Consider the following 14,983-nt stretch of genomic DNA (forward strand, 5'->3'; position numbering starts at 1 on the left):
CATTTTCATTTGCAAGAGAGAGCAAATTTGCCTCCTTAAAAGTCCAGAAAAAGCGGGATGTGAAATGTCACATCTGACATTTGTCATGCATGTCACCCAAGAGTGAAGCTAGTGGAGCGAAGTCTAATCTCCTGGGGATGGATGGATGGGGAAATAGAAAGAGGCAGATGGCAGTTCGATTATTTAAACTTTGCTTGTCCAATGCTTCCTCCAGCTAAGAAAATACCTTGGCTGGCTGGCTGGCTGGCTTTTTTTTTTTTTCCAATAAAAGTTTTTTCTTAAATTTTTATTTTTATTTTTTTTAATTTTTATTGACATAACACAAAACATAAATATACATAGATACATACAAACATACTATACATCAACAAACTAAACATTAAAATCAAGTATGATACCTGAACTTTGATAGTAGAGTTATCACGGTAATTAAATATTTGTATATCTAAATATGTATATCTTTCATTATATAACGATATTTATTTGACGATATGCAATTCCATTTCCTCATTTTTGTGTTCTTGGGTGGTATTCCCTTATTTTATCTTCTTTTTCTTTAGCCAATCATACCATTTGTGCCAAATTAAAAAGTAGTCTGTGTCTTCCTTTTCCTGTATTTCCTTTGTCAGTCTGTCCATCTCCGCACATTCCATTATTTTTTGTATTATCCGCTCCTCTGATGACGTGTCTTCCAGTTTCCATGTTTGTGCAAAAGTGATTCTAACTGCTGTCAAAATGTGTATTATCAGGTATTTTATTTCTTTTTTGTAGTCTTTTGTCAGTATTCCTAGTAGATATGTTTCTGGTCGAAGTGGCACTTTCTGGGAGGTAATTTCTTCCAGTTGTTTTTGGATTGTTTTCCAGAATTTTTTCACCTTTGGGCATGCCCACCACATGTGGTAATAGGTTCCCTTGTGAGTTTTACATTTCCAGCAGTTTTGAGTGGTATTTGGGAACATCTTTGCCAGACGTGCGGGGGGGAGATGCCAGCTATAAAACATCTTGTATGTATTTTCTTTGTAAGGTACAGACATTGTCAATTTTATATTTACTTTCCACAATTTCTCCCAATTTTCCAATCTGATATTGTATCCGAAATTTTTGGCCCACGTGATCATATTTTCCTTCACTATTTCTTCCTCCAATTTGTATTTTAATAAGTAGTTATATATCTTTGTTATTAATTTATCGTCAGATTGCAGTATAATTTTATCTCATTCATTCCATTCCTTTTGAATTCCAAATTTTTTCATATCCATTTTGTGTCTTGATTTCACCTGTAAATAGGGCCACCAGTCTATGTCTGTACTCTCAGTTCCTCTCTTGTTTTCATTTCCCCTTCTGTATTCAACAATTCATCATAGGTTCTCATTTTATCAATGTCCAACGTATTCGGATAAATTTGAGCCTCCAACAGAATATTGGCCCGGTCATAAATTTACACAAATTTTTATTCATCTTTAATACAGTTTTGTATATTCATTTTTTACCATAGTATTTATTCTTTCTAATTTTAATAAACCAATATTACCATTCATCCTAACCTCTAATCCTGATATCATTCAATTTTTCTTTGTCCTCCCTAAGTTTGAACCCCTAAATTTAAATTCTCACAACATAATACGATTCCCAATTATTTCCTTAAATTCCCTTATTCTGATCACAAAACCAATTAGATATAAATCTTAACTCAGATGTTCCAACTATTACAATCTTATATATTAAGCTTATTTATATTTCTGAATCTTGTTTCAATTCTTAAACATCAGTACATGTTAACATTACTTCATATTAACTTAATTACTTCATTATTACCATTCAATACCTTCCAAATATCACAATTTTTCTTTTCATCAGTTCAGTTTTTAATTGGCTGGCTGGCTTTCTAATCACAGCTTGTGCCTGTTCGGTTTCTCTCGGCATCCTGGTTTAAATTATGGTTAACCCTGAGAAGGAAACATTTTTTTCCTGGGACATGAAGGGTCTCTTAATAACAGGGCTATAAATAATGGACCGAAAGAATAATTTGAAGGGGAAAAGAGAAAGAAAGGGAAACTACCGTGTTTCCCCGAAAATAAGACCCTGTCTTATATATTTTTTTTGAACCCGGAAATAAGTGCTTGGCCTTATTTTCAGGGAGGTCTTATTATTTTGGGGCGTGTGGACCAAGACGGGGCTTCTCTTGCCATCTTACCTGATTTCCAGCTCCGCATTTAAATACTTTTGGGGAGGGCTTATTTTCAGGGGGAGGCTTATTTTAGCGCATGCGCTCAAAAGCCCGGTTGGGCTTATTATCAGGGGAGGTCTTATTTTCGGGGAAACAGGGTATCTCTGAGCAGGAAAGACTGAGCCCTAGGTGGATACACACACACACACACACACAAACACACACGCATATATACATATATATATGAGTCTTTGCATCAATTTATTTGTAGGTGCTGAAGCAGTGGTGAAATTCAAATTCTTTTACTACTGGTTCCGTGGGCGTGGCTTGGTGGGCATGGCAGGGTAAAGATACTGCAAAATCTCCATTCCCTCCCCACTCCTGGTGGGGTGGGAATGGGGATGCCTCCATCCAAGTCTGTAGGCAAAACATTGCTCCAAATCCAATTGGAAGATCAAAGCAACCAGTTTTTAGGATCTGTAAAATGGTTCAAAGCAAGCAAGACTCTCTTGAAGGTCCTGTAGAAGTCAGTCAGTCAGTCAGTCAGTCAACCAACCAACCAACCAGAATAGAGCTGGAAGGGACCTTGGAGATCCTCCAACCCCCGATCAAGCAGGAGACCCTATACCATTTCAGACAAATGGCTGCCCAGTCTCTTCTTAAAAACCTCCAGTGATGGAGCACCCATAAGTCAAAGTATCCAGATTGCTGAGAATGCTCAGCATATTCATAAGAAGAATATCACAAATATTGTTTCCGGAATTTGAATAGTACTGAACAAAGTTTTCTAAACTGGGAGTTCTTGGACTTCACTCAAGGACAACTGATGCTACTCAAAGGAAGCTGCCTTGTTGGTCTCCTTGAGAGCAATAGTTCGGTTAATCTGAGCGACATTTTCTATTCGTGGGGGAAGAATTTCGTCTTCTCCTACGTGACCTTTGCCTCACAGTCATGAAGCATTGAAAGAGTGGGTTGATGGTGCCTGAATCTTCCATCACTCTGTCCCTCTAAGCTACTGGGATTTTGCACTTTAGAAATAAATATAGACTTGGGATGCATCATTTTCATTGCCATCAAAAGATCGGAGTCTTTAATATTATTTGCATGTGCTGTCATACCTACTGTGTGTCATGTTTTTGAGATGTTCCCTTCCCTTCCCTGCCCTGCCCTGCCCTGCCCTGCCCTGCCCTGCCCTGCCCTGCCCTGCCCTGCCCTGCCCTTCCCATCCCTTCCCTTCCCTGCCCTTCCCTGTCCTTTCCTTCCCTTCCCTTCCCTTCCTTTCCCTACCCTTCCCTACCCTTCCCTGCCCTTCCCTTCCCTTCCCTTCCCTTCCCTTCCCTGCCCTGCCCTGCCCTGCCCTTCCCTGCCCTTCCCTGCCCTTCCCTTCCCTTCCCTTCCCTTCCCTTCCCTGCCCTTCCTTTCCCTGCCCTGCCCTGCCCTTCCCTGCCCTTCCCTTCCCTTCCCTTCCCTTCCCTTCCCTTCCCTGCCCTTCCTTTCCCTGCCCTGCCCTGCCCTGCCCTGCCCTTCCCTTCCCTTCCCTTCCTTTCCCTTCCCTTCCCTTCCCTGCCCTTTGCTGCTCTGCCCTGCCCTTCCCAGCACAGCACTGCACTGCCCCTCCCTCCCTCCCTTCCTCTCATTCCCATCTCCTTCCTTCCTTCTTTCCTTCCTTCCTTCCTTCCCATTGTCCTCCTTCCTTCCCATTGTCCTTCCTCCCTCCCTCCCTCCCATTCTCATCTCCTTGCTTCCTCCCTCCCCCTCCCATACTCATCTCCACCCTTCCTCCCTCCCTTCCCATTGTCCTTCCTTCCTTCATCCCTCCTCCCCCTCCCATTCTCATCTCCTCCCTCTCTCCCTCCCTTCTTTCTTTCCTTCCCATTGTCCTTCTTCCTTCCCATAGTCCTTCTTCCTTCCTTCCTTCCTTCCTTCCTTCCTTCCTTCCTTCCTTCCTTCCTTCCTCCTTCCTCCTCCCTCCCTTCCTTCCTTCCTTCTCTTCCTGCCTGCCTGCCTGGCTGCCTTCCTCTCTCTCTCCCTCCCTCCCTCCCTCCCCAAATAATGATAGGTGTCTGATGAAACAAAATAAGTAACAGGTCACTAATAAGCTATTGCTTTAATTTCCCAGAATTCCTGAAGCTGCTGCCTGCAAGGAGTGTATGATTTTTGCTACCAGCTATCTTATCTCGTTGACAATGGAGCCCCCACCAACTCTGTCTCACAATCTGTCAAGCTCTCCCCTCATCACTATCCATATGAAGCATCAACTGGTAAGTGATGATTAATCTTTCAGTATTTCCCCCCCATTTTTGGTGACAAAAAACTCCAGGGGGTCACTCTACATTTCCATGAAGTGTGGTTCTCCATCCGACAAAAAATGAAATAAAATAAAATTCAGGAGGTTATTCTGCAAACTGTCATTTGTAAATTCCTTAATTCTCACAGGTTTCACGGGGAAGCTGTGAAAAAGTCAAGGAACCCTCTACCCTCATGTATGTGGTTGATAATTGCAGAGGGAAAATAGTTGAGTTGGTGCAATTTTTGTAATCGTACCTTAATCTGCCTTACTAAATATGTAGACTATGGGAATCATTTTTGGAAAAAATCAGTTGCTTTGGGTTTTAGGCAGGGATCAAGCGCTTGACAACTATAGAAATATCGAAGACGAAACTGGATTTAAGAGTTAAATGTTTCAATACATGTTTAATTTAATGTAGCATAAGGAGAGTTGGGTATGTTTTTTAAAAAAAAAGAAAAAAAAAGAACCTAGATTGGATTTCTGTAGAAGCCAATTTCCAAAACCTATCAAAGTCAATTTAGGATGTTTGAATGAAGTCAGACAGTGCCCATTTTTCTCTGATCAAAATTTAATTGTTCTCCTTTTTGGTTTTTTGAATATTCATCTGAAAAAGAACACGGGCTTCTGGTAATATTAAATTAAAATACAGAGAGAGGGAGGAGAGAGATACACAGAGAGAAAGAGAGATAGAGAAAAAGAGATACAAAGACAGAGAGTGAAAGAAAGAAAGAGACAGAGAGAGAGAGGGAGACAGAGGGAAAGAAAGAAAGAGAAAGAAAGAATTAAAAAAGAGAGAAAAAAGAAGAGAGAAAAAGGGAGACAAAGACAGAAAGAGAAAGACAGAGACAGAGACAGAGAAAGAGGGAAAGAGAAAGAAAGAAAAAAATGAAAGAGAGCAAAAAGAGAAGAGAAAATGAGAAGGGAGAAGAGAGAAAAAGGGAGACAAGGATAGAGAAAGAGAGAGAGAGAGTGAGAGAAAGAGGGAAAGAAAAAAAAGAAAAAATGAAAGAAAGAGAGAGAGAGAAGAAAAAGAGAAGAGAGAAAAAGGGAGACCAAGACCGAAAGAGAGAGAGACAGATAGAGACAGAGAAAGAGGGAAAGAAAAAGAAAGAAAAAATGAAAGAGAGAGAGAGAGAAAAAAAAGAGAAGCGAGAAAAAGGGGGACAAAGACAGAGCGAGAAAGATAAAGAGAGCGACAGATAGAGACAGAGAAAGAGGGAAAGAGAGAGAAAGAAAGAAAAAAATGAAAGAGAGAGAGAGAGCAAAAAGAGAAAGAAAAAGGGAGACAAAGACAGAAGAAAGAGAGAGAAAGACAGATAGAGATAGAGAAAAAGGGAAAGAAAACGAAAGAAAGAATGAAAAGAGAAAAAAGAGAAGAGAGAAAAGGGGAGAGAGACAAAGAGAAAGCAAAAGAGAGAAAGAGAGAGACCTATTGATAAAAATATTGCTCTAGTAACAGCTTATTAAATGAGCTGGTTTCTTACAAATCCTCAGATCTCGGCAACAGACTGTGATAGTAGGAACAAGGCCTCTGTAACATCTCTGTTTTGTTATGGAAGGGAAAGTTGTTGGCATCTGGTTCAATAGGCATATTTTCTGTCATCTGCAATATAATAGGATTACTAATTGATTCGCTGCAGATGCTAACTTTCAGGCGGGAGGGTGGGGTAAGTTAAGAATACAGATATTGATTTTATTTATTTATTGTTCTCCCTTCCTTGGCGTGTGTTGGTATGGAAAGTTTTTTTTTTAAATGAATGGCATCCCAGCATGCCTTTCATTCTAACCAGCTGAAAGGGCATAACATCTGCACAACTCCGTTGCCGAGTTCTTGTCTTGGATAAGTCAACGAACGTATCCAAGTTATATTTGGTGGGGTGGTTTCCATGAGTTGAGGTTCAAAATACTTGCTTGTATTTCGAGGCAGGTCATCAAGCTAGAATTTTATGGACAGCCAAAGGCGATTCACCGCTTCTTCCATCTCAAAAGTTGGCTGCTTGGTTCCAGTTGTAATTGGGGAAGGGACAACAGATGACTACAAAGTCTTCCAATGTTGGGTTTATCAAAGGGAAAAAGGGATTCAGTTTTCCACAATGGAAAACATTAAATTGAAAATGAATTCAGCAATAGAGAGAGATGAAGGAATTGGAAGGGAGGAGGAAGGAGAGAGAGGGATGGAAGAGTAGGGAGGAAGGAAGGGAAGGGAAAGCAGAGTAGGAGAGAAGGTAAGAGAGGGGGGAAGAGAGGAGGAGAAGGAGAAGGGAAGGGGAAGTAGAGAAGAGAAGAAGAAGGTGGGGAAAGAAAGTTGGAAGGAGAAGAGGGAGAGATTAAGTTTGAGGAGAAAGATTGCTGTATAATTAAAAAAAAGAAAGATGAAGTGGAAGGAAGGCAGCTCTGAACAAACAAATATAAATATGTTAAGAAAAAGAATGAATTGTTTTAGAATAAAAGAGGATAAATATACACAAATAGTAAAGTTAGAATTTAGGGATAAATGAAGAAGGTGTTTATGTATGCAAGTATAGAAATACTGAGGTATATTCAAAAAAAAGGGGGGGTGGGAAGACGATATTGACAAAAATTGTAATTGAGTAAAATATATTTGAATTTGACTAATTGTATAAGATAAGAAATGACCAACACTCTGTTCAAAAAAATAAAAAAGCTATTTGATTGATTGATTGATTTGTTTGTCAAACATGTACAAGATAGCAGGTATAAGCATAAACATGACATGAAGACATGAATGAAGGAAATGAATACAAATAAATAGGGACAGTAGGACAGGGACGGAAGGCACATTGGTGCGCTTATGCACGCCCCCTTTACGGACCTCTTAGGAATGGGGTGTGGTCCACGGTAGACAGTTTAAGGTTGAAGCTGTGGGGGTTTGAGGATGTAACAACGGAGTCAGGTAGAACATTCCAGGCATTGACCACTCTGTTGCTGAAGTCGTATTAACTGCGATCGAGTTTGGAGCGGTTTACCTTGAGTTTGTATCGGTTGTTTGTCCTTGTATTATTGAGGTTAAAGCTGAAAAAGTCATTGTCAGGTAAGATGTTGTGGCAGACAATTTTGTGTACTATGCTTAGATCAGACCACAGGCGGCGCAGTTCCAGATTGTCCAAGCCCAAAATTTCAAGCCTGGTGGCATAAGGGATTCTATTGTGAGCAGAGGAGTGGAGGACTCTTCTCGTGAAATACCTCTGGACTTGCTCAATCATATTAATGTCCAATATCATATAAAGTGTGGATTCCAGGCAGACGAGCTGTATTCGAGAATTGGTCTGGCAAAGGTTTTGTATGCCCTAGTTAGCAATACAATGTTACTGGAGAAGAAGCTTCGCAGAATTAAGTTAACAATATTTGATGCTGCTGCACTTTCTCAGTTGAGGGTGGGAATTTCTGAATTCCCTTGGTGAAAATATTTGATAAATGAGGGAGGTGGCCAGCCACTTTTCTGATAATGGAGGAATGTGATGATATTCTGAGCTAGTGAAGTTTTTCAAGCTCTTATCCGTTTCTGGAGTTCTGAGAAGCTTGTGTAACATTGGGAAACTGAACCATAGTGGCTGATGCTGTATTTGTCTTCTCTAGAAAATTCTACATCTAAGGTAGGCAACTTTAAAATTTGTGGACTTCAACTCTCAGAATTCCTCAGCCTGCCACGGAGGAAATTCTGAGAATTGAAGTCCACAAAGTTGCATCCTAAGGCCAATGTATTGACGTCTCTTTCTTTGATCTTCAGACCAAAAAACAGGGGTGAAATGCTACCAGTTATGTACGGTTCGGGAGAACCGGTAGTGATAAAAAGCTATTGGTTCCTCCGAACCAGTATTTCTGACGATAAGCTGTGCCGCGCGGTTTAGCTTTGCTAGAGAGCAGGAAATCCTGCTTTCTAGTGAAGCTAAATCACGCAGCACAGCTGATCCCCCCCCTCGCTGTTCTACTTACCATATTTTTCAGAGTAAAAGACACATTTCCCCCCCCCTAAAAGGAGGTGAAAATTTAGGTGCGTCTTATATACCGAATGTAGCCCTGCCCACCCACTGGCCCGAACCCTTTGGCCTCTGCCTTGCAGCAGTTACCTCCTTGCAAGCAAACAGCAAGAAAAAACAGCTCCTTTCAGCTTCAGCACAGCCTAATTAGCACAAGTTGATTGGATCAGCCTCCCGACTCTCAGCTGATTTGCTCTCAGCTGTTTTGTGTAGGGCTCTGCTGCTTCTGCAAAGAGGTGAATTGCTGGAGCAGATTTTTTTTCCCTTTGTGCTAATCAAGCTATGCTGAAAACGAAAATGAAAGTAAAGCAGGCTGTTTGCTGCAACGAGGCAAAATTGCTCAGAGGCAGAGGCAGATTTCTTTTTCTTCTTTTCCTCACCAAAAAAGGTAGGTGCATCTTATACTCCGAAAAATGTGGTACCTTTCCAAGCCTCCTTTTGGCGCACAGCGCGCATGTGCGGCCAGCAAACCGGTAGCGAACCAGTTCAGATTTCACCACTGCCAAACAAAACCTGTTTTTGGGTTCCATCCTCTGAGCTTCTGCTTTGATGGATCCATCTCACCTCCCTACAAAACTCATAAGTGTTTCTTCTCATTACCCCTACCTTGGAAAAAGGGAGAAATTACACATGGTAGCGTGTGCAGAAATGATCATCTGAAGCCATCCAAGGGATGGACCACTTTTCTTTCTCAGACTCCATTGCTGAGAAAAATGATCACCTCCTTCAGACGATGGTCGAAATTCAGCAAACCAAACCATCCTGTTTTCATTGGGGGTGGGGTAGGGAGGGGCTCCTTCCTTGCCTTCGGAAGTTGTGGGAGCTTCATCACTGGAAGCTTTAAAGAAGCGACTGGACTGCCATCTGTCAGAAATGGTGGAGGGTTTCTTGCTTCAGCGGGGGATTTGACTAAATGACCTACAAGGTTCCTTCCAACTCTCTTAATCTCTATTCCTTCCTTCCTTCCTTCCTTCCTTCCTTCCTTCCTTCCTTCCTTCCTTCCTTCCTTCCTTCCTTCCTTCCTTTTTTCCTTCCTCCCTCCCTCCCTTCCTTCCTTCCTCCTTCCTCCTCCCTCGCTCCCTCCCTTCTTCCTTCCTTCCTCCTTCCTCCTCCCTCCCTCCCTCCCTCCCTTCCTTCTTCCTTTCTTCCTTCCATCCTTCTTCCTTCCTTCCTTCCTTCCTTCCTTCCTTCTTTCCTCCTCTCCCCTCCCTCCCTCCCTTCCTCTTCCTTCCATCCTTCCTTCCTTCCTCCTTCCTCCTCCCTCCCTCCCTCCCTCCCTTCCTTCTTCCTTTCTTCCTTCCTTCCTCCTTCCTTCCTTCCTCCTTCCTCCCTTCCTTCTTCCTTCCTTCCTTCCTTCCTTCCTTCCTTCCTTCCTTCCTTTTTTCCTTCCTCCCTCCCTCCCTTCCTTCCTTCCTCCTTCCTCCTCCCTCGCTCCCTCCCTTCTTCCTTCCTTCCTCCTTCCTCCTCCCTCCCTCCCTCCCTCCCTTCCTTCTTCCTTTCTTCCTTCCATCCTTCTTCCTTCCTTCCTTCCTTCCTTCCTTCCTTCTTTCCTCCTCTCCCCTCCCTCCCTCCCTTCCTCTTCCTTCCATCCTTCCTTCCTTCCTCCTTCCTCCTCCCTCCCTCCCTCCCTCCCTTCCTTCTTCCTTTCTTCCTTCCTTCCTCCTTCCTTCCTTCCTCCTTCCTCCCTTCCTTCTTCCTTCCTTCCTTCCTTCCTTCCTTCCTTCCTTCCTTCCTTCCTTCCTTCCTTTGTGGTGCAGTGGTTAGAGTGCAGTACTGCAGCTACTTCAGCTGACTGCTAGTTCAGCAGATCAGCGGATCAAATCTCACTGGCTCAAGGTTGGCTCAGCCTTCCATCCTTCCGAGGTGGGTAAAATGAGGACCCAGATTGTTGGGGGCAATATGCTATTTAGTATACTGTCTTTGGTGTAAGCCGCCCAGAGTCCTCAGAGAGTGGGCGGCATAGAAATATGACTAATAAAAAAATAAAAATAAAAAATAAGTCTTGCGATCTGGCGAGATCCGGCCATGAATGGTGTGAATGGGTTTTAATTGTTTTTAATGGTTTAATTTTTAATGTTTTAGATATGGTTTTTAAATGCATTGTAAGCCGCCTTGAGTCTTCGGAGAAAGGCGGCATACAAGTTGAACAAATAAAATAAAATGAAATAAAGTCTAAGTGCTATTGCTCTTCCTCCCTCCCTCCCTCCCTCCCTCCCTCCCTCCCTCTTTCTTTCTTTCTTTCTTTCTTTCTTTCTTTCTTTCTTTCTTTCTTTCTTTCTTTCTTTCTTTCTTTCTTTCTTTCTTTCTTTCTTTCTTTCTTTCCTCCCTCTTGATTAAAGACCAGTTCAATAGCCTAGATCAGTGATGGCTAACCTTTTTGCCATCATGTGCCAAAAGTGGGGGGAGTGTGGTGGGGTTGCTCATGCAAGTGCCCACACCCGTAATTCTATGCGCCCCACCCCCCGCACATGCATGTGCAACCCCCCCGCGCTCCCCCCCACTTTTGGCAAGCGATGGCAAGGTAGGCCCGTTTTTTTTGCTCTCCCCAGGCTCCAGAGCCTTTCTAGGAGGCTGGGGAGGGCAAAAATGGCCTTCCCCACTCCCCCAGAGGCCCTCCGGAGGCCGGGAACAGCCTTTTTCCTGACTTCCAGTGAGCCGAAAAGGCCCCAAAATCAGCTGACCGGCGTGCGCATGCACGCCGGAGCTGAGCTCACGTGCCCACTGATATGGCTCCGCGTGGCATAGGTTCGCCATCACGGGCCTAGATAGACTTCTTCCTGGCAGGTCTGGAAAGGAAGGAGGTGTTGGTCTGGCATGGGCTGGGTGCTATGAATTGCTTGAGAATCGATGCCTCTGGGGCAAAGCCCAGCTTCGGAGCCTTCCTTCTGAATGTCATTCCTCATTAGCCCTAACACCACTCTCGATTTGTTGACCCTCTGAAAACAGTAGAAATAATCCTCCAGATCAATTCCAAACCATTGTCCTTTGCCTGACCCCATTCCTGCCTCATCTAAGTATAGGTTATTTCTGCTGAACTGGCAGTCCTGCCCCTTCATCTTCTTTCTAATTCCACGTTATGCCTTTTTTTTGAAGTATCACTTCAGCTGATGACTGGGAAAGTTTCTGCTTGGTTCCTCTTTGATGAAAAGGAAGACTAGGGATGACATGATAACAATGGGCCAATATCTCAGGGCTGTCACAAAGAAGAGGGGCTCAGCTTATTCTCCAAAGCACCTGAGGCAATGGGTGGAAACTTATTAAGGAGAGAAGCAACTTAGAACTAACCAAAAATTTCCTGACAGCGAGAACAATTAATCAGTGGAATGAATTGCCTCCAGAAATTGTGGGAGCTCCATCATTGGAGGCTTTTAAAAGAGATTTGACAGCCATTTGTCTGAAATGTTATAGGGTCTCCTGCCAGAACAGGGGAATGGACTAGAAGACTTCCAACGTCCCTTCCACTTCTGTTATTCTGTTGTACAACGGATCCTTTGCCAATTATGCAGACAAATTCTGACCATGTTGCCTTCAGAAGTTGTGGGTTTTCAAGAAGAGATTAGACAACCTTTTATTCAGAATGGTATAGGGCCTTGATGGTGAACCTATGGCACGCGTGCCACAAGTGGCACGCATGCCACAGGTGGCACGCAGAGCCATATCTGTGGGCACGCGAGCATTGCTGTAGCTCAGCTCCAGCCTGCATGTGCGCACCAGCCAGCTGATGTTCAGGCCTTCTGGGCCCACCAGAAGTCGGGAAATGGGCAGTTTCCGGAAGTCGGGAAATGGGCAGTTTCCGGCCTCCTGAATGCCTCCAAGGGGTGGGGAAGGCTGTTTTCGCCCTCCCCAGGCTCCAAGAAAGCCTCTGGAGCCAGAGGGAGGGCGAAAAACAGGACTACCGTGCCCACTGTGCCATCACGTGCCAAAAGTGGGGGGAGCATGGGGGGGCGGGGTGCATTGAATTATGGATGTGGGCACATGCACGCGCAACCCCCCACACTCCCCCCACTTTTGGCACACAACGGCAAAAAGGTTCGTCATCTTTGGTATAGGGTCTCCTGCCAGAGCAGGGGGTTGGACCAGAAGACCTCCAAGGTCCCTTCCAAGTCTGTTATTCTCAATTGGGGGCCCTTCTTGGCATTGCGTGCAGTAGTCACAGGGTTGAACCTTCTTGCAAGAATGGTCAACCACTGAAGGTTGAACTAGAGCAGGGGTCTGCAACCTTAAACACTCAAAGAGCCGTTTGGATCCTTTTCCCACAGAAAAGAAAACAGCGGGAGCCACAAAACTCTTCCTGTGCCTGACTATTTCTTAAACAGCCACAAAACTAGCCTATGTAGTTGAATTAAACGTTTCCTGTTTTCTTCCGAAACTTTTCTTTTCTTGGATTTATCCATGGTGGATAAATTGGATTCAATCCACGGGGATTGAAAAGCTCAATAAATTGTGTGCTGGCGGTTGTGACACATATTTTGAGTGACAGGGAGCCGCCACAGAGGGATGAAAGAGCCACATGCGGCTCCAGAGCCACAGGTTGCTGACCCTTGAACTAGAGGATATGGGCTAGATAAAGACTGGTAATGTAACAGGTTCTGTAGGATAGCCTTTGCTTTGCACAGAGAAAGTCTCAGGTTGAGTCCTCACATTTTCAGGTACAATTGGAAGCCTCTTCACATCGAGAAGACAGGAGATTTGTCATTGCATAGATACAGATATAGCAGAGTTGGAAGGGACCTTGTAGGTCATCTAGTCCAACCCTCTACTTAAGCAGCAGACCCTACACCATTTCTGACAGATGGCCATCCAGTCTCTTCTTGAAAGCCTCCAGTGATGAAGCTCCCACAACTTCCGAAGGCAACTTCTGTTCCATCGGTTGATTATTCTCACTGTCAGAAAGTTCCTTCTTATTTCCAGGTTGAATCTCTCCTTGATCAGTTTCCATCCATTATTCCTTGTCTGGCCTTTGGGTGCCTTGGAAAATAGCCTTGACCCCTTCCTCTCTGTGGCAGCCCCTCCAGTATTGGAAGACTGCCATCCTGTCTCCCCTGGTATAATCCATTGCCATAATCCATTCCCTTCCACAATTGTTGCATTTTATCACATATACCGTATTTTTTGGAGTATAAGATGCACCGGAGTATAAGTCACAGCTTAGTTTTTGGGGAGGAAAATGGGGGGGGGGGAAATCTGCCTACCAGATATTTATCTGGCTAGCGTCCTTTGTCTGGTCAGCTCAGCACATTAGTTTGCTGGGTTTTTATTCCCTGCTTGGGGATAAAAAATAGCTTCTAAGGCACAGCTGAGAGGAAGCAGCAATGAGAAAAGCAGGCAAAGCACGGGGAGATCGCTTCACTCGGCTAGCGCCTAGTTAGGGCTGAAAAAAAGCTTCTAAAGAACAGCTGTGTTGTGACTCCGGCCCTGGAGGCTGATTTATTTTCGCATGCTGAGTCGGAGGATGATATGGAGGAGGACGAAGCTGTCACGAGCTATGTGCCAGAGGGGCCGTCTTCACTGGTGAGTCAGCAAGAACTGACAGTTGCTGACGTGCCTCTGGACCCCAGCCAAATTGAGGAGGAAACAGAGGCCAGGAACGATGTGGGGGAGCCCCTATTGGATGCAAGAGAGAGATGTAGGAGACGTTGTAGAGAACAGCTATTGCCATGTCCCAAAAGGTGTGGTCAGGAGACGTAGGGCCACACCCTACAAAGTATGAAAGGAGTGTGGCTGGGCCGGAAAGGCGTGGTGAACAATTTGTTGGCGTTTTGGATGCAGTGGAGTTTAGAACTGCTAGTTTTGAGTTTTGAAAAGGAGTCTGCATTCCTGCATTAGCCTGCTGGCCATCTGCCAAGACCTCTGGAACATTGCCGGTAACTACTGAACTGATATACTTTTGAAAGAGAACTGTTTATTAAAGGGCCAGCTTCAATCTCTCTAGCCTGCGTTTGTTACTGCCGGGCTATTTGAGCTTCTGCAAGGCCACTCGTGGGAGGAGACAGAACAAGCTGAGAGTTGGAGCACAGCTGAGAGTCAAGGGAGCAGGCAAAGCTGGGAAGATTGCTTCACTGGTTAGCGCCTCGTTAGGGCTGAAAAAAAGCTTTGAGAAAGCTACATTTGGAGTATAAGACGCATCCAAATTTTCAGCCTCTTTTAGGGGGGAAAAAGGTGCGTCTTATACTCCAAAAAATACGGTAGCCTGATTGGAATAGGATTCATGATTTGTTCTGGAACTCAATATGGAGAACTCTTGGACACCTTACACAAATATGGCCAGTCACTCTTTGTGATGCCGTGTGCAACCTTTTCCACACCCCAAGGGCATCCCAACCTCTGTAACGGAGGCTCTGCACCTCCCCAGAGTTATAGGCAGGGCCAGGAGAAAATCTGGATTGGTCTAGGAGGGCTACATCACTGCAGACCAAAAGCAAAACAGCTGGTATCAACTGGCTTATGGTGATGTATGAATCGAGTCTAAAGTGTCTCGCTACAAGGCATTCTTTTGATGAATAAATGATAAACCCTGTCTATTTTCTC

At 44.1% G+C, this 14,983-nt stretch overlaps 1 protein-coding gene across 1 annotated transcript in view; it reads left to right on the forward strand.

Moving 5' to 3' along the window:
* Positions 1 to 14,983, forward strand: part of ADGRD1 (adhesion G protein-coupled receptor D1) — a 205,860-nt gene that overhangs the window by 38,882 nt on the left and 151,995 nt on the right. Inside the window, exon 14 of the mRNA XM_070950671.1 lies at positions 4,287 to 4,428. Within this exon, the coding sequence (XP_070806772.1) occupies positions 4,287 to 4,428 (142 nt within the window). The remainder of the gene's footprint in view (positions 1 to 4,286; positions 4,429 to 14,983) is intronic.

This window comes from Pituophis catenifer, unplaced genomic scaffold (assembly GCF_029215685.1).
Source record: "Pituophis catenifer annectens isolate HBS135680 unplaced genomic scaffold, rPitCat1.0.hap2 SCAF_10, whole genome shotgun sequence".
NCBI lineage: Eukaryota > Metazoa > Chordata > Lepidosauria > Squamata > Colubridae > Pituophis > Pituophis catenifer.